This window comes from Loxodonta africana, chromosome 7, assembly GCF_030014295.1.
Source record: "Loxodonta africana isolate mLoxAfr1 chromosome 7, mLoxAfr1.hap2, whole genome shotgun sequence".
Lineage (NCBI taxonomy): Eukaryota > Metazoa > Chordata > Mammalia > Proboscidea > Elephantidae > Loxodonta > Loxodonta africana.
The window spans coordinates 55,212,644-55,237,508 of NC_087348.1; the positions used below are offsets into that span (position 1 = coordinate 55,212,644).

The following is a 24,865-nucleotide window of genomic DNA, read 5'->3' on the forward strand; positions in this document are numbered from 1 at the left end:
TGCAGCATGCTACATTCCATTTTAGAGATTCACAATGCCCTTTAGAAAAGCTCTGAAGATAATTGTTTAATTTTGTTTAACTGAGCATTTCCCAGTTTTTTGACAACAGAAACTGTTTTTGTTTTTAATAACAACTATAGATTCCATAGATTTGTTTTCTGGGTAACACATGGGAAAGTAGGTTTTGTGTTAACCACTTTTCATATGTCTTAATTATATCATTAAATCTCTCCAATAATTTTAAGAAGTAAGAAAGTCAATATTCTTATTTAAAGATGAAAAAAAACAAGGGGTTAAATGTCTCTTCCCAAGTTTACAGGGATTGTAAGTAGTCAAATGGAAACAAATTTAGGTGTCTTTAACACGAAATCCATCCTACATAAATCTGGTCTTCCCCACTCCTCATTTTTTTTGTGTAGAGAGTGGACCTAACCTCTCAAGAAGAAAGGCATAAGATTTCTGGCTAGTTCATCTGATAAACACTCTCTGGGAACCCAGATGTGCTTTAGTTTTTTTTTTTTTTAACTTATTTTATTATATAGGTTTGTAATGTTCTAGTTACTTAGGACGTTCTTGAGTTTCCCTGTGTTTAAGTGTGCCCCAGAAAGGCAACAATTTAAGATGGCATGTTCACCAAACCATTTCATCTCCTTTTCCTGATTAAAACGTAAAGAAGTTAAGATGAAATCACATGGTTTAGAGTGATTTCCAGAAGCTCTGATTCCATGTCTAGTGCTTTATATAACAATCTCATTTTCTGGGAGAAAAGGAGTATAGAATCTTTACTCTAAGCCTGAATAGCCTTTTACTGAGAGATGTTTTAATGGAACCCAAATCACTTTGCATCAAGTTGCAAGAGTTTGGCTTTCTCTCAACATTTCCCTTGGGGCCTTCTCATTGTCACGCCTAAAGACGGCGCATCTGGTGAAGGAGGCAACTGCCGTGGTCTCTTAACCCTGAGAGCGGTAATGAATACCTTTGGCTTTTGTCCTTTTCATCCTATTGAAAATAACTTATTGTTAGCTCAGGTTATTAGGCTGTGTATTTGTATCCCGTTTTCATCAGCTTTTCTTGATAGTAGGTTTAAAAGAAGAAACAGTTGCTATTGCTGCCATTATCAAAAGACTTTGGGGCAGGTACTGATTACATTCGTTCGATTAAGAATCTAGACTCATCCAATGCAACACATACTGGGCTCTTCCTGACTCACTTGCTAGGAAAGGAGCCTTTTACAGTCGTTTTTATGTTCTAAAAATGTGCTTAATATTCTCTAGCTAAGCAAAATATGGAGACAAATGCATACAATCGGGAATAAAGGGCTCAGATGGCTAAATTTTTAGAAATTAAACCCAGCTCATTTTATTTTATATCGCTTTAAAGCTTCTTGAGAAATATTGACAAAGACTGAAAGACTTTCCATACATTTATTGTTAACCATTTCTTGTAAATACACAAATTTAAGTAACGAAATGCAGAGTTCCTTGCTCTCATCTCCGTGCCTGTGCACTCAACCTGGAATGTCCTTCTCCCTCTTCTTGTGGTTTATGCCTACTTATCCTTCATAGTCCCTAAGATGCCAATCTTTTACAGGAGGCTTTTGCAAGGACCTTTCTATACGTATTTCATTGAAGTACTTATTACTCTGCTATTGGTCTATCAACTGCTGCTAGACTGCAAAAGTTCCAGAGACCTGTTTTATTTTCCTGTAAATCCCAGTCCCAGGTCTACAGCCTGGTGCACAGTAGGTGACAAAGGAAAAAATCCACCAAATAAGAGATATCCTTCCAGTCCCAGACAAAGATCACGATGTGCCACAAACGGTATTCTGATCTAGGAGCTTCACGAACTCCCTGAAATCTTTGCAAGATTTTGTGTGTATGTGCAGTTGTATGTGGAGATGTTCTAGCACCTCCATCATTTCTCAAAAGCAACAGGGACCCCAGAGCAGGTTAATTCCTGGTGCAAACATAACTGTGAGTTGGCTGAATTTTCAGCTTCCCACTTACCACCTTTAATGATATCACCAAAAAAGCTGCTGCATTCACTTAGTTTTGTTTTTGTTGTGTTTTTCTTAAACTCCAAGACTATTTCCCCATTTAGCACCATCAGACCATTGATTGAGAACTCCCTTCATGCATGAAAACAGAAGTTGGAAACCATATCAGTGAATACTCAGTTTTCCTCTGACTCACAAAGGATTTCACATTAAAAGTAAAAGAAAACCTTGCTTAGTAACAGTCTGTGCTACATATAATAATAGAACACAATTTGTATGGGTAAGCAGCTAGACTTCATTCATAAAAAGCACCATGCTTCCAGCTAGATAAATGACTTGAAGTCTCAGAGAGAAATTATCATTTTTAGTTCTGGGATACCCTTATGTTACTTACACTTTTTAAAATTTAATACATTCACATGTTCAAATGTATTGAGATTTTCAAGCTTGTGAATGAAATTAGCAACGTGCTGTGGCTGTCAATGTGATGCATTGCAATTCCCCCTGAGCGGTAGGGTTTAAAAATTAATTCAGCTCTTGCACCTGTTTGCCGGCATTCGTCTGTTGAATTTCCATCACATTTAATAAGTCTCTGTGACGCAACTCATGTCCTTTTGCCTGGGTTCCTTTAACGCAGTGTTAAATTCTCGCTCATCTGGTAATCAAGTAATATTACAAATTTCAAACTGTTAATTAAAATCTGTAAACTTGGATGGTTCTGGATAAAACTGGCTTTACTCAGTGAGGTTCTTTTTAAACTTCTTTAGCATCTCATCTAATTCCCAACTCCTACCAGGTTAAGTCTGATGACAACGTGAAGCTTATACAATAGGAAAAAAATCAAGTTATAGGCTTGAGCAAAAAGGTAACCAGGAACATTACCTGCTGAGAGGAAACAAGAGCCATGGCTCAGAATTAAAGAAAAGGGTTGAGATTTTTCATACATTATTTTTCAATAAAACTAATTCTATACTATGTATGTCTGGAATTGCTCAGCCTGGATGGGATAGCTCAAACTGAATCCTCATTCCTACTGCCTATGCAAATGGTCAATATAAACTTAATTATTGACTCTTTAAGGAGTAACTGCGGTTTTGTTTGCCAGATGCTGTGGGAAAAAAAAAAAAAAAAAAGAGAATCCAAAGCAGGAGATTCTAGCACATTTAAATCCATAGTAAGATACTTTATTTAAAATCTTCAAAAATATTTCATAGGGCATACAGTGTTGCTCTGGGAGTTGGGCCATATATACTTCTCAGAGTTGGGAGACGGTGACAGAAAAAGGCATTTAACATTGTTCCCTTCCCTTTCTTGTGAGGTCAGCACATACTCCTAACTAACCCTCACACTTCCAGGAAAAGTGGCTGCCCTCCTGTAGCAAATGTATCTGCAGCAGAGCACTTCTCTACTGAATTACATTTTTTTTTTTTTTTTAATATTTACTTTTCTCATTGAAATACAAACTTCCAGAAGGCAATGATTTTTTTCACAACAAGCTTGTTGAAAGCCTAATAGACTACCTGGCTTAATTAAAGAACAGATGGTTAAATTCTGTACGGGCCAAAAGCATACGGATTTTAGTTAAATTATAAATCTTTTTTTCCCCGGATCTATATCCAATACTAAACTACCCCTCCCACCTTTTATTTTTCTGCCTGCTCTAGCCCACTAAGTTGCTCTAAGAGTAGTGCTTTAAGAACATGTCCAGTGAAAGCTTTGGGTTTCTAATGGATGTGTATCCATTTTGAAAAGCGTTATTTCAAGGACTAAAGGCATGTACGTGTCATTGATTTATTTAGCTGAGAAAGGAAGCACCTACCATTCTCCCCAAAAAACTCTTCAACATGCACAAAAATATTATTGATGTGACTTTTAATAATGGCCCCCATTTGGAAGTAAGCTAAATATCTAACAATAAGGAAATCATTAAGTAAATTCTGATGCCTCTTACTGGTATATAATATATTGGCATAAAAATTAAGTATGTAGAATAAATAAAACATTAAGTAAAAAAAGTCAAATATGTACACACTCAATTATTCCAACTCAAAAAAATATTAGAATAAAGAAAGACAAAGGGATTACCCAAAATTATAATGGCTGTGTTATGGTACTAGAATGGAATTACAGGCTTTTACAGATTTCTCTTGAATTTCTTAATTTAATATTCTATGACTTAGAAAAATGAAGATCTGGCACTTTTTTTTTTTTATAATTTTTATTGTGCTTTAAGTGAAAGTTTACAAATCAAGTCTGTCTCTCACATAAAAACTTATATATACCTTGCTACATACTCCCAATTACTTTCCCTCTAATGAGATAGCCCACTCTCTCCCTCCACTCTCTCTTTTCGTGTCCATTTCGTCAGCTTCCAACCCCCTTCACCCTCTCATCTCCCCTCCAGGCAGGAGATGCCAACATAGTCTCAAGTGTCCACCTGATCCAAGAAGCTCATTCCTCACCAGCATCCCTCTCCAACCCATTGTCCAGTCCAATCTACGTCTGAGGAGTTGGCTTCAGGAATGGTTTCTGTTCTGGGCCAACAGAAAGTCTGGGGGCCATGACCACCGGGGTCCTTCCAGTCTCAGTCAGACCATCAAGTCTGGTCTTTTTACAAGAATTTGGGGTCTGCATCCCACTGGTCTCCTGCTCCCTCAGAGGTTCTCTGTTGTGTTCCCTGTCAGGGCAGTCATCGGTTGCACCCGGGTACCATCTAGTTCTTTTGGTCTGAGGATGATGTAGTCTCTGGTTCATGTGGCCCTTTCTGTCTCTTGGGCTCGTAATTACCTTGTGTCCTTGGTGTTCTTCATTCTCCTTTGATCCAGGTGGGTTGAGACCAATTGACGCATCTTAGATGGCTGCTTGCTAGCATTTAAGACCCCAGACACCACTCTTCAAAGTGGGATGCAGAATGTTTTCTAATAGATTTTATTATGCCAATTGACTTATATGTCCCCTGAAATCCTGGTCCCCAAACCCCTGCCCTTGCTACACTGGCCTTTGAAGCATTCAGTTAATTCAGGAAACTTCTTTGCTTTTGGTTTAGTCCAGTTGTGCTGACCTTCCCTGTATTGTGTGTTGTCCTTCCCTTCACCTAAAGTTCTTATCTACCAACTAATTCGTGAATTCCCCTCTCCCACCCTCTCTCCTTTCGTAACCACAAACGAATGTTTTCTTCTCAGTTTAAACTATTTCTCAAGTTCTTATAATAGTGGTCTTATACAATATTTGTCCTTTTGCAACTGACTAATTTCACTCAGCATAAAGATCTTGCACTTTTTTAATGATCATGAATTTTAATTATTTTTTACGTGTGCTCATGAAGTAGATTCTATTAACAACTAGATAACCTGTAAATTCTTTGTATTGATTTTCTTTTGTTGAATGCCTATCATGGGCTGTATATTTTTAAAGGGTAATCCTAATCATTGGAACAATCCTATAAGCTAAAAAACTATTATTACTACCTTAGAGAGGTTTAGAATAGCTATGTAACTTGTCAAAGTTCACACAGCTAGTAAATTGCAGGGCTGGAATTTGACCCTAGATTTTTATATAACTCCAAAATCTGTATCTTTGTCCCATCACTCAGTGACACAACAGAAAGCAGAGACATGTATCTTGACTAATAATGCAAGGTTGATGAGACATAAAAAATAAAAACAAAAAAGACTTGTAAAGAAAAAAGACAAAGTAATATAACAAAACAGAGCATACTGGCTTGGTGAGTTGACACTGTCACCAAAGTCAATTTGCCATCAAAAAAGTATAGAGATGAAGTCAACAGTTTATAAATTCTATCTGGTAAATTATCATTTGCAACTTAAACTTTTGAGCTAGGTGTCTGAAGCACACAGGACTCTAGATTAATGCTTTCCAGTGGACTTTGCATAACCATTAACATTTTCTTTTTTTTAGGAAGAAAATGTATTCGCTCTAACTCTGCTGCTGTATATGCTGTCTCTAAAACCATTCAATGACTAACAATAATTAAGCAAAGGAAATTTCCATTCAACAACCAATTTATATTATCACTAATAATAACCCACATCCTCCTCTCAAAATCTAAGCTTCGGGTATATTGTGTAAGGCCTAACTTGTCACTTGGCTAATGAGATGCTAGTGTACCTTGAATGAGTTGGCAGCCCATTCTAAGAATTCTTAGTGTGATGAAAAAAAGAGTAAAGTAGCAGCAGGGAGTAATGACGTTTTCAACAAAAAGGAGAGATTTCCTCATTCTTAGCCTTTTCTTACACAGCTTCTCAAGCTTCAAGTTCCCAGTGCCTTATTACCACATCTGTCTGTTGACATCTTAACCATCCCTTCAAAAAGCAATGAAGCTACTGCTTGTAGAAGAAGTTTTTCCTGGTGATTTCATTAGTAAAAATTTTATTGCATTTGTCCTATTCACTCAAATGCATTCACTCACTCACTCACTTTTACGTATTCATTCAACAACAACAAAAAGATATCTACTAGAGCGAGGTCGCTACTGGGTATTTAAAATAAATTATCTGATTTAGTTATTCAAGAATCTGTCAGGTAGCTATTATCATCCACATTTTGCAGATGAGGAAAGAGAGGCTCAGAGAGGGTAATAAATGCCTGAATTTATAATGTTATAATGTAAATGACTGAGACAGTTCAGATCTACCGGACTCAATAGGTCTTGCTTTCTCTAACTCAGTTTGTTGGGCCCTTAAATACATGCCCTCATATATAGGTGCTGAAGCTATTCAGATAAATTAGACATGGTCACTCTATCCTTTAAGAGCTCACACAGTTTACAAAGGAGACAAAGTATAATGAAGCAAATGCCAATTAGATATATGAACACAACGAAAAAGTGAGTAACTTTAGGAGGATAGTAAAAAGGAAAGTTCAGGGAAGGATTCAAAGTAGTGATATGTAAATCTAATCTTAAAAGATGAGTAGGAATTTTTTGTGTGTGTGTGGGGAGAAGGGAAGAGAAAGGGATAGCAGAGGTGAGGAAGGGCATATCCTGCAGAGGAAGATCATTTATAAAAGCATGGAACTGAGAAAGCAGAAAGTGAGTTCTGGGAACCTGAATGGTAAGCAGTTTGCTGTTGACATGGAATGCTGTGTAGGGGAAGGATGGCAGAGAAATCAGGTTACAAAGACAGGCAGAGGCCAGATTATAAAGGGCCTTGTTTATCATGTTAAAAAGTTTAGATTCTGTCCTACAGACTATGGGAAGACTATTAAGGATTTTAAGGAGAGGTATTATTATTTTTTAATATGAGGTGGTGATATTTGTATTTTATAAATATAACTCTGGAAGTAGGATAGAGCTTGGACATAACTCTGGAAGTAGGATAGAGCTTGGACTGGATGGAGCTGGGAGAGACAGAGGTATAGAATCCAATTAGAAGGTCAGGATAATAATTTCAGAAAAGATGATAAAGGTTAAAATAAAGCAAGGACAGTAGAAACCCAGGAAAAAAAAGATTTAAGAGATATTTGGGAGAGAGAATTGAAAAATTTTAATGATGTACCTTCTCATTTCGACTCAAAATTGATCTCCAAATTTGGACTTTTGTACAGATGTGGTCAGGTACATTAGAAATAGAAAAAATAAAAAGAAAGAAAGAAAAAAGAGAAGGGTCAGAAGCGCTAAGTAAGGTTAGATTTGGAAACAGTGAATTTTATATGCTTATGGGATAAAGAGATTGATATGTTCAGAAAGTCATGGAAAATACTGGTCTGGAGCTCGGAAGAAAGATCTGGGTTACATACAGATTAATGTCAGATGTATGGACATGGATGTGAGCGCCTAGCATCATGGAGAGTGAGATCAGAACGAAGGCACATTCAAGGCACAAGAGGAAAAGAAATTAGTAACTGAAAAAATATAATCAGAGAGGTGGGAGGGATAGAAATAAAATCTGTCATCATAGAAGCCAAAGGAGAACAGGTGAGGGAGTCAAAAGACAAGACAGAGTGGCAAAATATTCTGCCTCATATTAGAATTATTTTCCTAGATATACAATTTCCCACTAGATTTTAAACTTAAGGACATATGACCAACCGCCCCCCCACCCAAAAAAGAAAAAACAAACCCATTGCCACTAAGTCTACTCCAGTTCATAGCGACCCTATAGGGCAGAATAGAACTGCCCTATAGGGTTTCCGAGGCTGTAAATCTTTACAGAAGCAGACTGCCACATCTTTTTCTCATGGAACAGCTGATGGGCCAGAGCTGCCAACCTTCTGGTTAACAGCCAAGTACTTAACCACTGGGTCACCAGGGCTCCTCAGAACATATAACAGAAAATAATTATATATCTGTAACTATTTTGGATTGACAGAGGGCCAAATCTGGCCCAAATTCTATATTCCCAATACCATCTAATTATAATTTCTGGTTTCTTGGTTTAGACTTTTTAGAACAGTATCTAATTTACATGAATCTCCAATCAGCTGCTTCCAGAGGTGACCTGGTATAAACATGCCTGCCTAGGTCTAACCCTTTATTAGGAGCTGGTGAGGGTATGTACAATTCCAAGAAAAGAACATGGGCTGGGCAGACACTCTGAAATATGTGTAACACAAACGGATTTGACTGGAGAAAGTAAAAGCAGATAGACCACTAAAGAGGCTATTGTAATAATATGAACTAGAGATAAACAGTAGTGCTGGGTGTGGAAAGGGAAAGATTGAATCAAGAGTCAACATCAGGATAGAAGTTAATAGCTGATCCAATGGAAAACTGTCAGGGAGAGAGCTCAGAAAGAAATGATTCAAAGATATGTCTGAAGATTTCATTCCTAAGACTAGGAAAATGTCTATCATGACATTATAGAACATTAGAGACTAGCTGACTTAACATACCTTTGCTTTACCAGAAATAAGCCTTGAACCAGAAAGAAGTGACTTGTCTTTAAAAAAAAAAAAAGTCTTTAGTAACAGTCAATTAGTGGCAGAGTAGGAATTAGGCTCAGGGAAATTGGCCTTAACCAAGTGGTAGTGGTAAAAATCTGGACCTCGGGAGGTGCTGTAAGATTCCAAGGAAATGGACAAGAATGAAACTCAATGTGAACAGCTGAGGATGTAAAGTGAAAGATACCTGTGTTAATAGAGTGCAGATGAAAGTATAATAGGATTGGACACTGAATGGGGAGAGATGAATTAGACTCAGCTAGGCAGAGTTGAGCAGGTATGGAACATGAAGAAACCAAGTTAGTTGGGAACCAAGAATAGTCTAAAGAGGAGGCTTGTTGGTACACAGTGGCAATGTGAATATAAAGCCACATTTAGATGGTCAGCCTGCTGGTTGGCAGCAATTTCATGGAAGCCAGTTATTACCATAAATAAGCACAACAAAGTCTGTAAGAAAAGATAATAATGAATTTGATTTTCAACAAAAGACGTTTTGAGATCAAGGTGTTGACAAAAAATTCAGATGGTGATGACGAGTAGGCCAGTGAAAATGTGGCAGTAGAGTGTGGTCTGCGCAGCAGTCAAGTGTGTGTGTGTGTATATATATATATACACACACATACATATAAAATACATTGCCATCGAGTTGATCCAACTCATGGTGACCCCATGTATGTCAGAGTAGAACACTGCTCCATAGGATTTTCTTGACTGTAATCTTCACAGGAGATTGTCAGGGCTTTTTTTTCCCACAGCACCACTGGGTAGATTTGAACTGCCAACCTTTAGGTTAGTAGCCAAGAACAAACCATTTGTGCCACCAGGGATACATATTTATGTAATGAAACTGCTAAGGAAGACACTGTAAGAGAAGGGAAAAAGTTTCAGTGTAGCCTCATATTTGGTGGGGGAGGACTGGGACAGCGAGGAAACTATTTAAAAAATAAGGCTATTTATCTTGGAAACTGGGAGGTTTCACTGACACTAGGTATATTGGGAAATGATAAATTTTATCATGTTATGGTGACATGTTAGAAGAACTGTTCTAAAACAACACTGTCAACAAAAGATTACTGAAAAAGACATGAATTATAGGGTCCACCTTGTTTATATAAGGTAGATAAATTATTTTAAGGGAAAAAAACTTATTACTAATTATGGTGAATTTCAAAAACTACTTCTTTAATGCATTCCTTAAATAATTACAAACCTAGGGAGGAGTCTATTATATGAATGGAATATATAAGGAAGATGAATTATTTTAAAGGAAAAAAAACTTATTACTAGTTATGGTCAATTTCAAGAACTACTTCTTCACAGCATTCCTTAAACAATTAAAAACCTAGGGAAGAATCTATTAAATGAAGAGAACTGTCCTAGGTGGTTCCTTAAGCTTCAGTCACCACGTTAGTACCATGAGAACTTGTCAATCCTATGATCCAAGAAAAGCCATTTTAAAGGGCTGTTGTTAGATGCCGTTGAGTTGATTCTAACTCCTAGCAACCCCATGTACAACAGAACAGAACACTGCCTGGTTCTGCACCATCCTCACAATTGTTGTTATGTTAGAGCCCACTGTTGCAGCCACTGTGTCAATCCATCTCATTGAGGGTTTTACCTTTTTGGCTAACCCTCTACTTCAGCAGGTATGATGTCGTTCTCCAGGGACTAGTCCTTCCTGACAACATGTCCAAAGTATGTGGGATGAAGTTTTGCCACCCTAGCTTCTAAGGAGCATTCTGTCTGTACTTCTTCCAAGACAGATTTGTTGGTTCTTTCGGCAGTCCGTAGAATATTTAATATTCTTTGCCAATACCAGAATTCAGAGGCATCAATTCTTCTTTCATCTTCTTTATTCGTTGTTCAGCTTTTGCATGCACATGAGGTGATTGAAAATACCATGGCTTGGGTCAGGCACACCTTGGTTCTCAAAGTGACATCTTTGTTTTTGAACATTTGAGCGAAGAATGCTCAAACAACTGGTGCTGGAGACAGACTGAGGATCTGTGAAATGGAAGCTACTGCAGGGTATGCCTACACATCACTTCACTCACGTGGATTCAGTTTAGCACTCGGTGTGCAGCAAATTCAAGTTTTGTTTTCTTGAACTTTCTTTTCAAATATTTTCCACTTGCAGTTGGTTGAATCTGTGGATATAGAACCTGTGGATACAGAGGGCTGACTGTACACTAATTCTGCAAAATCCAGACCACAGCCATTTTTCATTAGGAAAATTTTCCAAAGTATATAAACCTTTCTTTTGAAGAGTTTGAGCATTTTTCTTTGTATCATCTGTTATTTATTAAAGATTTTTAATTAGTAGAAATATTTTATCAGAGCATTATCTTTCTTCACAGCATTCCTAAAGAATAAGATAGGAAAAGACACCATTTAGACTTTGAAGATGAAAAAACTATAGTACTGGGAGGCAATGTGTTTATTTCTAATCTATTTGCATATGTTAGTGTTACTCTTATTTGAACATATTGATGTGGGAGAGGCTCACTTTTTATGACCTACAAAAGGCTAGACATCAGGTTTTTATTAACATGTTATTTCATTGAAACCAAACCTCAAAAATAAAAATTTCCTGATCTAATGTGCATTGTGTTCAATGTCCATTAACGTTGAAAAAATATTTACTAAATACTTTCCAATGGTCAAATACTGTGCTAAGCACGGGGGACAGTGATGAGTAACATAGATCACTAGCAGTGTCCTCATGATGGTTACAGTCTGTAGTCATAGCAACCCTGTAGGGCAGAGTAGAACTGCCCCATAGGGTTCCCAAGGCTGTAGATCTTCACAGAAGCAGACTGCTACATCTTTATCCCCCAAGTGGTAGGTGGGTTTGAACTGCCGACATTTCCATTAGCAGCTGAGCACTTAACCACTGCACCACCAGGGCTCCTTAGAGTCTACAGTTGTTGTTAGGCACTGTTGAATCAGTCCTGACTCATAGCAACCCTATGTATAACAGAACAAAACACTGCCTGATCCTGTGCCATACTCACAATCGTTGTTATGCATGAGCCCACTGTTGCAGCTACTGTGTCAATATATCTTCTTGAAGGTCTTCCTCTTTTTCACTGACCCTCTAGTTTACCAATCATGATGTCCTTCTTCAGGGAATGATACCTCCTGATAACCTGTCCAAAGTATGTGAGATGAAGTCCTGCCGTTTTTGCTTTTAAGGAGCACTCTGGTTGTACTTCTTCTAAGACAGATTTGTTTGTTCTTTTGGCAGTCCATGATATATTCAATATTCTTCACCCACGCCCATAATTCAAAGGCATCAATTCTTGTGTATTCCATATTCATTGTTCAGCTTTCACATGCATCTGAGGTAACTGAAAACACCATGTGAGGCAACTGAAAACACCATGGCTTGGGTCAGGCATACCTTAGTCCTTAAAGTGACACCTTTGCTTTTGAACACTTTAAAGACATCTTTTGCAGCAGATTTGCCCAATGCAATGCATCTTTTGATTTCTTGACTTGATAGGGTCACTATGAGTCTGAATCGACTCAGTGGCAACAGGTTTTGTATTCATTCTTGTACAATCACTATGCAAATATCCTTATTTTAACAAATGTGTTTTGGCAAGCTGTAATATACAGTGACTATATTTAGATGTCTTTTCTGGTTCTCATAAATTCATGCTAAATATGTTCAGGACTGTTAAGCACTCTAGAAAATATACAGCACAGTTCCTAACACACAGTAAAACCTATATATTGATGGATTGAAATATAATTCAATTTCTTTGCTTTCTAAAAGCTACTAATCCAGCAGGAAAATAAACACCACCACACTTGGAATCAAAATGTATTTAGGAGAATTCTGTAATAAGTCAAACTGCTTAAGTTGTAGTTTGTACAACCTAGAATCTGCTGCCCTGTACTAGTACAAATGAGCATTGATTGTGGGTCTAAGTAAAATGAAATTCTTGACAATTTCAATCTTTTCTCCATTTATCATGATGTTGCTTACTGGCCCAGTTGTGAGGATTTTTTTTTTTTTTTTTTATGATGAGGTATATATAATCCACACTGAAGGCTGTAGCCTTTGATCTTCATCAGTATGTGCTTCAAGTGCTCTTTGATTTCAGCAAGCAAGGTTGTGTCATTTGCATATCACAGGTTATTTATGAGCCTTCCTCTAATCCTGATGCCATATTCTTCTTCATATAGCCCAGCTTCTTGGATTATTTACTCAACATACACATTGCATAAGTATGGTGAAAGGATACAACCCTGATGTATACCTTTCCTGATTTTAAGTCACACAGTATCCCTCTGTTCCAATGACTGCCTCTTGGTCTGTGTATAGAGTCCTCATGAGTACAATTAATGTTCTGGAATTCCCATTCTTCACAATCTCATCCATAATTTGTTATGATCTACACAGTCGAATGCCTTTGCATAGTCAATAAAACACAGGGAAACATCTTTCTGGTATTCTCTGCTTTCAGCCATTAATTGACATTAGCAATTATATCCCTTGTTTGACATCCTCTTCTGAATCCTGTTTGAATTTCTGGCAGTTCCCTGTCAACGTACTGCTGCAACCACTTTTGAATGATCTTCAGTAAAATTTTACTTGTTTTTTGTGTTAATGATATTGTTTGATAATTTCTGCATTCTGTTGGATCTCCTTTCTTTGGCATGGGCACAAATATGGATCTCTTCCAGTCAGTTGGCCTGGTAGCTGTCTTTCAAATTTCCTGGCATAAATGAGTGAGCACTTCCAATGCTGCATCCGTTTGTTGAAACATCTTAATCGGTATTCCCTTAATTCCTAGAGGCTTGTTTTTCGCCAATGTGTTTAGTGCAGCTTAGACTTCTTCCTTCAGTACCACTGGTTCTTGATCATATGTTATCTCCAGAAATGACTGAATATTGACCAATTCTTTTTGGTACAGTGTATTCTTTCCATCTTCTTTTGATGCTTCCTGCATTGTTCAATATTTTGCCCACAGAATCCTTCAGTATTGCAGACTGAGGCTTGAATTTTTTCTCAGTTCTTTCAGCTTGAGGAATGCTGAGCGTGAACTTTCCTTTTGGGAACACTTAGTCTTCTTTAGCCACCCTTTGAAATCATCTGTTCAGCTCTCTTACTTCATCATTTCTTCCTTTTGCTTTAGCCATGCTATACTCAAGAGCAAGCTTCAGAGTCTATTCTGACATCCATTTCGTATTACTATTTTAACATATAATGAACCTAAAAATTATTAGTGAGATATTTTACATTCGTTTTTCAAACTAAGTCTTCAAAATCTGATGTGTATTTTATACACTTATGGGATCTCTCAATTTGGAGTGGTCAGATTTCCCGTGCTCCCTAGCCACAAGTGGCTAGTGGCAACTGTATTGGACAGTATAAGTAACGGGGAAAAGTCAGAAAGTTAAGCAAGCAATAAGATACAGCACAATAAGTGCTAAGGGAATGCAGTGCAGTGGGAACACACAGCAAAACACTTCAACTCATCTGAGTAAGGCTGCAAAAAACTTCCTGGAGAAAGTGACTTTTAAATTGAGCTCTAACGTATGAACCGGAATTAGCCAGGTGAAATGGTTGAGGTGGAACAGGGAGATGAGAGAGAAGCAAGAAGGTGAGTATTCTAGGTAGAAGTATATCTAAGGCCTGTAGATGAGAGTGTCTACGGTGTTTTGGAAGTCTGTAAGAAATTCAATATGATTGGAGCTTAGGTTATTATAGGGCATGAGAAAGATGGAGGTGAAAAGAGCTTTGAAAACCATGTAAGACTCTGGATTTTATCCTAATGAATCCATCCTTTCCAAAGCCTCTAGCGCTATCTTTGTGGAACTGGCAATTTCAGGCTGAAATGTACGCCTCTTCACTGGAATAGTACGGGGAGAAAGAGAGATGAAGATAAAAAAGCTTAAGCTTGATGACCATTTATCAGGGGTGAGAAGAGTCTAGTTCTAGGATTAAATGAGTCCCTCAGGCCATTTTAAACTCTCAGATTTCATGAATTTAACTCTTCAGCTATAACAATAATTAAATAGCAATTATGTTTAACAAAATGTGATTTGTTATTTATAAATCATTTTTGGAGGGAACATTGTACGTAATATACTGTTTTTGTTATTGTTAGGTGCCGTCGAGTCAGTTCCGACTCACAGCGACCCTACGCACAACAGAACTAAACACTGCCTGGTCCTGAACCATCCTTACAATCGTTGTTATGCTTGAGCTCATTGTTGCAGCCACTGTGTCAATCCACCTCGTTCAGGGTCTTCCTCTTTTCTGCTGACCCTGTACTCTGCCAAGCATGATGTCCTTCTCCAGAGACTGATCCCTCCTGACAACATGTCCAAAGTATGTAAGACATAGTCTCGCCATCCTTGCTTCTAAGGAGCATTCTGGTTGTACTTCTTCCAAGACAGATTTGTTTCTTCTTTTGGCAGTCCACGGTATATTCAATATTCCTCACCAACACCACAATTTAAAGGCGTCAATTCTTCTTCGGTCTTCCTTATTCATTGTCCAGCTTTCACATGCATATGATGTGATTGAAAATACCATGGCTTGGGTCAGGTGCACCTTAGTCTTCAAGGTGACATCTTTGCTCTTCAACACTTTAAAGAGGTCCATTGCAGCAGATTTACCCAATGCAATGTGTCTTTTGATTTCTTGACTGCTGCTTCCATGACTGTTGATTGTGGATCCAAGTAAAATGAAATCCTTGACAACTTCAATCTTTTCTCCATTTATCATGATGTTGCTCATTGGTCCAGTTGTGAGGATTTTTGTTTTCTTTATGTCAAGGTGCAATCCATACTGAAGGCTGTGGTCTTTGATCTTCATTAGTAAGTGCTTCAAGTCCTCTTCACTTTCAGCAAGCAAGTTTGTGTCATCTGCATAACGTGGGTTGTTAATGAGTCTTCCTCCAATCCTGATGCCCCGTTCTTCTTCGTATAGTCCAGCTTCTCGTATTATTTGCTCAGCATACAGATTGAATAGGTATGGTGAAAGAACACAACCCTGATGCACACCTTTCCTGACTTTAAACCAATCAGTATCCCCTTGTTCTGTTGGAACAACTGCCTCTTGATCTATGTGCAGGTTCCTCACGAGCACAATTAAGTGTTCTGGAATTCCCATTCTTCGCAATGTTATCTGTAATTTGTTATGATCCACACAACTGAATGCCTTTGCATAGTCAATAAAACACAGGTAAATATCCTTCTGGTATTCTCTGCTTTCAGCCAGGATCCACCTGACATCAGCAATGATATACCTGGTTCCACATCCTCTTCTGAAACCAGCCTGAATTTCTGGCAGTTCCCTGTCCATATACTGCTGCAGTTGTTTTTGAATGATCTTCGGCAAAATTTTGTTTGCATATGATTTTAATGATATTGTTAGTGTTAGAAAATTATATTGAATTCCCTGGGTGGTAGTTCTGAATAGTGGGTATGAATAATAAAATCCTACAGGTTAAAATTTGCTTATAGATTTCTGATTTTTAAAAATAATTCACAGCGGTTATAGGTGCAAGTTCCAATTTGAGAATCTTGTCTTCTGGAGCTCCCATGATATTGATGAGTACTGGAACTGAAGCTATTTGTACTAGCACAAGGCAGCAGATTCTTGGTTGTATAAACTACAGCTTAAGCAGTTTGACTTGTTATAGAATTCCACTAAATATATTTTGATCCCAAGTGTGGTGGTGTTTATTGTCCTATTAGGTTAGTAGCTTTTAGAAAGCAAAGAAATTGAATTATATTTCAATCCATCAATATAGGTTTTACTATGTGTTAGGAACTGTGCTGTATATTTTCTAGAGTGCTTAACAGTCTTGAACATATTTAGCATGAGTTTATGAGAACCAGAAAAGACATCTAAATATAATCACTGAATATTACAGCTTGCCAAAATACATGTTTGTTAAAATAAGGATATTGTATAGTATTGTACTAGAATGAATACAAAACCTGTTGCCACTGAGTCGATTTGGACTCATAGTGACCCTATTGGACCAGAGTAGATCTGCCCCATAGAGTTTCCTAGGAGCAGCTGGTGGATTCCAACTACCAACCCTTTGGTTAGCAGCCATAAGTCTTAACCACTGCACCACCAGGGCTCCATAGTGTCCCCTAAAATTCATGTCTACTTGAAACCTGAAAATGAAACCTTATTTGGATATAGGGTCTTTGCAGGTGTAATCAAGTTAAGGTGAGGTCATACTGGATTAAGGCGGTCCCCAAATTCAATATGACTGATGTTCTTACACGAAGAGGGGAAATCTGGACACAGAGACACAGACACATTAGAAAAATGCCAGGTGACAATGGAGACAGAGAATGGAGTGATGCATTTGCAAGCCAAGGAATGCTAAAGGTTGTCAGAAACCACCAGAAGCCTGGAAGAGACAAGGAAGGGGCAAGGAAGGATCCTTCCCTAAAGCCTTCAGGGAGACAGTGGCCCGCTGACACCTTGATTTTGGACTTCTAGCACCCAGAACTGTGAGAGAATAAATTTCTTTTATTTTAAGTAACCAAGTTGTGGTACTTTGTTATGGCAGTCCCAGGAAGCTAATACAGGAACCCTCCTGTACCTCCATTGCTTCCCTTATTTCCTTTTTCAAATAAAGGCTCTCTTAGTAGACCTCCTTTTAATGAATTTACCAGATTAATACTTTCCTTTGTTAAACAAATTGTCTGAGGGTGTATTCTATTCTCTAGTGTTCTTATACAGTCCGGGTCCCACCAAGAGAGCTCTATTCTTAGTCTAAAGTGCTTACTGTTATTACATACTTTAATAAAATAATACATAAACTGATAAAATATGAATGCAAAAGGAAGGACAGCTACTGTTTCAATGAAAGCTAAGTTGGAGATCTTGGAAACTCTTGATAAAGAGAAAAAAAAAAAAAATCCACAGCAGTCAAGTAGATTCCAACTCATAGCAACCCTATAGGACTGAGTAGAACTGCCCCAGAGTAGAGGTTCCAAGGAGCATCAGGTAGATTCGAACTGCCAACCTTTTGGTTAGCAGCCATAGCACTTAACCACTACACCATCAGGGTTTCCTTTGATAAAGATAAGTCACTAAAAATGCAATGAAATTAGGTGTGTGTGAGACATTTATAAAAGACTGAAAAAGAGTCACAAAAATCTAGAAAAAAATCATCATTCAGATTGCATTGCAAGTGTCCTTAACTTCTTACCCCATTTTAGTAAAACTATAACCAGAGCTTCCAGGTGTTAGGCATGGGTGTGGTTTATGTAAAAATGAACTTGTGGAACTGCAATTATGTATATGTGAACAGACGTGGATGTGAGCATATGTGCGTACAAGCTTGTGTGTGTATGCATGTCAGGTTCTATTCTTCTCAACTTCCATCAACTTTTTCTACTGCCCAAGCAATCATAAGTCAAGACTACAGTGAATAAGAAAGAGGGCTTACATTATAAGCAGAGATTCGTTACACCATATTTTGATTCAGTAACTTGACTGTATAACCTATTAGTCTGTAAGCTTTGTGAACATAGGGGGCTGTATCTGATTCACTTCCCACTCTATCTTTAATGTTTAGTACAATGCTTGTCACTAGCAGCTTCCACAAAAAATTTTTTTTTTAATAAATGACCAAAAAAAGAGACATACTTTTCTGTTTTTAACTTCTCCTTATTTTCAAAGAATTATATCCCCATCAGTAAAGTTGTATTATCATGGGCATTTGAGACATGAAATTGGACTCATTATAAAGAACTCAGTGTTCTAATGGCGTTTGCTAAAATGGGATTTTACCTACACATAGATGAATATTCTCATGTTTACTGTATCATTTATCATAGTCCTAATGGGCTTTTCATATCATAAGCTTCCTGAATACACTTAAACTGTTGCCATTCTATATCCTCATATAATTTCTAACTAATACTACAGTGTTATTTCCCCAAGTTTACAGATTAGGATCCTGAGACAGAACAGTTACCTTAATTTCTTAAAGGCATATTCCTAATTATGCCTCAAATTCATGAGCTTCCAAACTCTAGACTAGTACTGACTCTGCCATTAATTAAGCTATGACTTTTCTGGAACCTTTGGCCTTTCCTGAGCCTGTTTCTTTAGCCCCGAATCTCATATCCACCACCACAAAATTCTGGATTTTGTTATGAATAAAAAATGTGACTTCTCATTGCTATTCTTTCCAAGATGGGAGTTACAAAATAACACACATAGTTAGAGAATGACAGAAAAGTTAAGATGGAGATGTGTTAGTGAGTATGGAATGGGAAGAAAGAAAGGGACACAAGACAGAGGGTGGATTTTTAATGTCAGCATGCTAGTGTCCTTCACTCGTCTGTCAGTTTGTTGTATCGTGGTGGGCTATGTGATGCTGGCAGCTATGCCACCAGTATTTCAAATACCAGCAGGGTCACCCATGGTAGACAGGTTTCAATGGAGATTCCAGACTAAGACAGACTAGGAAGAGGGACTTGATGATATACTTCTGAAAAAATTAGCCAGTGAAAATCTTATGAGCAACAGGGGAACACTGTCTGATATAGTGGGGAAAGATGAGCCCCTCAGGTTGGAAAGCACTCAAAATACAACTGGGGAGGAGTTGCCTCCTCAAAGTACAGTCGACCTTAACGATGTGGCTGGAGTCAAGCTTTCAGGACCTTCATTTGCTGATGTGGCACAACTCAAAATGAGAAGAAACAGCAGCAAATATCCATTAATAATTGGAATGTAGAATACAGAAAGTATGAATACAAGAAAATTGGAAGATGTCAAAAATGAAAAAGAACTCATAAAGATCGAATTCCTAGGCACGAGTGAGCTGAAATGGACTGGTATTGCCTATTTTGAAATGGACAATGATATGGTCTACTATGCCGGGAAGGGCAAATTGAAGAGGAGTGGTATCACATTCATCGTCAAAAAGAACATTTCAGAATGTATCCTAAAGTACAACACTGCCAATGACAGGATAATATCCATACACTTACAAGCAAGACCAGTTAATACAACTATTATTCAAATTTATGCAGTAACTACCAATGCCAAAGATGAAGAGATTGAAAATTTTTAACAACTTCTGCAGTCTTAAATCGATCAACCATACAGTCAAGATGTATTGACAATTACTGATGATTGGAATGCTGAAAGCTGGAAACGAAGAAGGATCACTAGTTGGAAAATATGGCTTTGATGATAAAATGACACCAGGGATTGCATGATAGAATTTTGCAACAACTTAATTCTTTGCAAATACCTTTCTTTAACAACATAAATGGAGACTATACACGTGGATCGCACCAGATGGAATGCACAGGAATTAAACTGACTACATCCGTGGAAAGAGACTATGGAGAAGCTCAATATCATCAGTCAGAACAAGGCCAGGGGCTGACTGCAGAACAGACGATGAACTGTTCATATGCAAGAAAGACTAAAACAAGTCCACAAGAGCCAAAGAACAACCTTGAGTATATTTAGAGACCATCTCAAGAATAGATTTGATGCCACTGAACACTAACGACTGAAGACCAGGTGAGTTGTAGGATGAGAACAAGGACATCATACATGAAGAAATCAAAAGATTTTTAAAAAGATGAGTAAGAAAGAAAACACCAACAGGGAATGGAAGAAATGATGATGTAAAAGAGCTGAACAGATGATTTCAAAGGGCAGCTCAAGAAGACAAACTAAAGTATTATAATAAATGTGCAAAGACCTAGAGATGGAAAACCAAAAGGAAAGATCACACTTGGCATTTTTCAAGCTGAAAGAGCTGAGGAAAAAAATTCAAGCTTTGAGTTGCAATATTAATGGATTCTCTAGGCAAAATACTGAACAATGCAGAAGCATGAAAAGAAGATGGAAGGAATACAGAGTCAGTGTACCAGAAGAATTGGTTGATGTTCAACCACTTCAGGAGGCAGAATATGATCAAGAACTGATGGTACTGAAGGGAGAATACAAGCTGCACTGAAGGCACTGGCGAAAAACAAGCCTCCAGGAACTGACAGAATACCAGTTGAGATATTTCAACAAATGGATATAACACTGGAGGTGCTCACTCCTCTATGCCAAGAAATTTGGAAGATAGATACTTGGCCAACAGACTGGAAGAGATCCATACTTGTGACCGTTCCAAAGAAAGGTGACTAAATAGAGTGCAGAAATTATCGAACAATATCATTAATATTATACAAAAGTAAAATTTTATTGAAGATAATTAAAAAAAAATGGTTGCAGCAGTACATCAACAGAGAACTGCCAGAAATTCAAGCCAGATTCAGAAGCGGACATGGAATGGGGTACATCATTGCTGATGTAAGGTGGATCTTGGCTGAAAGCAGAGAATACCAGAAAGATGTTTACCTGTGTTTTATTGACCACGTAAAGGCATTAGACTGTGTGGATCATAACAAATTATGGATAACATTTTGAAGAATGGGAATTCCAGAACACTTAATTGTGCTCATGCTGAACCTGTACAAAGACCAAGAGGCAGTCATTCAATCAGAACAAGGGGATAGTGCATGGTTTAAAATCAGGAAAGGTGTTCATAAGGGTTGTATTCTTTCACCATACTTATTCAATCTGTATGCTGAGTAAATAGTCCAAGAAGCCAGACTATATGAAGAACAAGGCATCAGGATTGGAGAAAGCCTCATTAATAACCTGCAATAAGCAGATGACAGAACCTTGCTTGCTGAAAGCAATTGCTTACTGATAGAGATCAAAGACTACAGCCTTCAGTATGGATTAAAACTCAACATAAAGAAAACAAAAATCCTTACAACTGGACCAATAAGCAACATCATAATAAATGGAGGAAATATTGATGCTTTTGAGGATTTCATTTTATTTGGATCCATAATCAATGCCCACGGAAGCAGCAGTTAAGAAACCAAATGATGTACTGCATTCAGCAAATATGCTGCAAATGATCTCTGGAAAGTGTTAAAAAGCAAAGATGTCACTTTGAGACTATGGTGCACCTGGCCCAAACTATGATATTTTCAATTGCCTCATATGGCTGCAAAAGCTAGACAGTGAATAATGATGACTGAAGGAGAACCGATGCCTTTGAATTATGGTGTTGGCAAAGAATAATAAATATACCATGGACTGCTTGAAGAACGAACAAATTTGCCTTGGAGTAAGTACAGTCAGAGCGTTCCCTAGAAGTGAGGATGGCGAGACTTCGTCTCACAAACTTTGGATATGTTATCAGCAGGGACCAGATGGAGAAGGACATCATGCTTGGTAAAGTAGTGGGCCAGAAAAAGAGGAAGAACCCTCCATGAGATGTACTGACACAACGGCTACAACAATAGGCCCAAACATAGCAACGATTGTGAGGATGGTGCAGGGCTGGGCAGGGTTTTGTTCTGCTGTATACAGGGTCACTATGAGTTGGAATCGCCTCAACAGCATCTAACTACAATCAACACAACATACTAGTGTAAATTCTTTTTGGCAAAAAATACCATAGATTATTTTATGCTCACATAACTGACAGAAATTTTGCTCTGGACTAAAGGAATTTCAATGATAATTTGGAAGAGCCTTGAAGAATGCAGCTTTAAAAATTAAAGATTTAGTCAACTCTTTATCATTTATTTTCATAACCAAGCAGAATAAATTGTTATTAATTTATGTCATAAAACAAGTGCTATATGATCTATAATCTTAATGATACATATAAATTTATAATTAAGTTTTATTCCCTAAACTATGGATAATATTAATGCAGAGGCAGCCAATATCTTTTTATAAGCTACTAAGTGAAAATGATGTAGAGTTTCAGATGGTCTAACAATAAGAAAAATTCACTACTGGAATTCTGTTTAATAACTGTCGGAGCTGTATTTTTGCCTGGGAAAACTTTCATCATGGAACACAGCTGTGAAACAACTTTGTCTTCAAACAGAAAGGCTATAATAAAGCACCTCCTAGCTAGGCTTAGGTTCAAGAGGTTTATGGTGGCGAACAGCAAAAAAGATGAAATGTTTCAATAAGCCCTTCAGGCTGATTTAGTTAGCATTCACCAAGTGGTATAACCTATACATCACATACTCTTTGTTAGCTGGTTATTTAGAATAGATGTATGAGTCACTAGATTTTATTTTAGTAGTTGGGCAATGCAATTTTCCTTTTGCCCAAAATATTAAAATGCAGAAATGCAAAACTAAAAGAGGTAATGTCAGATCTTATACAGGATACTCATCAGCTACCGTGATGGACCAAGAAATTCTTCTGCTCTTGTCATTTCACGTTTCGCCTTGGTAGGCGCAAATGATAAATTATCTCATGTTAAAAGAAAAAAAAATCTATTATTAAACTAATCAGTAAAGTTCTATTTTTTTTTTTTTTTAATTGTGTACGTGGGAGAGGTGTTGGAGGGTGAAGCTTGCAAAACCAAAAGAAAGCTGACATTAGAAGATAGGCAAGGTTCTGCCCTGCATGATTTTAAGAACAAATAAATCCTTCTGGGAGTGTGGGGAGATATATATATATATATATATATTTTTTTTTTTTTTTTTTCCCCTCTCGAACACTGTTCAGAATTAATATGGGTACCTGCGACGATGCTGGCAAGCTGCTGGGTTCTGGTGATAGGGTAGATGCTGCGTGCCTGAACGATTGCTGAAGCAATTTTCTTGGCGTGCCTCTCTTCCCCGTATTTTCTCAGGATGGATGCAAGTGCGTGTTGATCTAAAGCGTTCACAACATCAGCAGCGGTGGGCATGTCAGGGTATCTACGCACAAGAGGAGGCAATTAGTTCACTGACGTCAGTTTTCATTGACAAGAGGTAAAACTTAGAGTGCTGAGACATAAAGTCAGGGACATACACACACACACACACACACACACAGCCTAGGAGAGATTCTGAGGGTTTTAAAGTCAGAGACTGAAACCTTACATGAATGAAAAAGATTTTCCATTTAGAATACCCATCATTATGGCAAATGGGGACTGTTCGTGACATTCATCAAGGTCAAGCGGAGCAGGCAGTTAAGATACTTTACGAACCTTAAATTTTAATTCACAAAGAAGAGTTGTTATTGCTCATGAAGATTTTCTCTAAACTAAAATAATGGAAAATGTTTGGATTTAGGCTGTTTATAATTCAAATCACTGCTTGAATTTTTTTTTCCTTCTTCCTAGTATGGAAGATATAAGGCTTACTTACTATTGATATTAGAATTAGCCTAGATCTCAGGAACTTAATTAAATCTGAGGTTGATAAAATAACTGACTAGTTATGTGGGACTCATAGGGTTAAGTTATGTGGGGGCATAAACTGAACTTAGAAAGTCTATACACGAGGATACTGCTGGTCAGTTCCCCTCATAAAAATTAGAACAATAGTAATGAAAACAAATTCATATATAGTTAAAAAAAAATCACAAAATTGGCTCACCACCAATGACAAAAGGTCACCATGGGATGAAACCTGGTAATCACCAAATATTATTAAACAAGCCTAAATAGTTATATCGGGTGGAGGAAGAAAAAAAAAGAAATATCATCCTTTGTCCAAATTAATAAAATAAATTATAGTAGCAGGAAATAACATTCACTCTGTCAGACAATTCCAGTTTACCTTACTTTAGGGGAACGGGCAAAAGAATTTTAAATGATGAGCTAACCACAACCTTACTTATTAAAACCCTTTCATGACCCATGGTAAATACAGGTATTTCAGGACTCGTGGTACCTACAAGTACCACATACTTTTTCTGCCACTGTGGAAGTTTTTTCTTCCACTGTGGAAGGCTGCCAGGCAGTAGGAGACTTCAAAGTTGGTATTTGTATGGTAAAGAAGTCAAGGTCCAAGATCTGCTTTCCAACTTAACAGGTTAAGAGGCTTGATCTTGTCGGTCCTCCGGAGTTCACTGACTTAAAATGACTAAACTCACAAGAGAAATAAAATAGTAACATTAGGTGTTAATTTATTACTCTTTAA

General features: G+C 37.5%; 1 protein-coding gene across 3 annotated transcripts in view; it reads right to left on the reverse strand.

Moving 5' to 3' along the window:
- Nucleotides 1–24,865, reverse strand: part of METTL15 (methyltransferase 15, mitochondrial 12S rRNA N4-cytidine) — a 262,077-nt gene that overhangs the window by 18,897 nt on the left and 218,315 nt on the right. For 2 of the 3 annotated variants that reach the window (XM_023550767.2, XM_003412308.4), the window contains one exon: nt 23,475–23,653. In XM_023550767.2, coding sequence (XP_023406535.2) covers nt 23,475–23,653 — 179 coding nt within the window. Of the gene's footprint in view, nt 1–8,941; nt 11,259–23,474; nt 23,654–24,865 lie in introns of those variants that run through there. The other variant, XM_064288341.1, reaches the window with a different exon arrangement.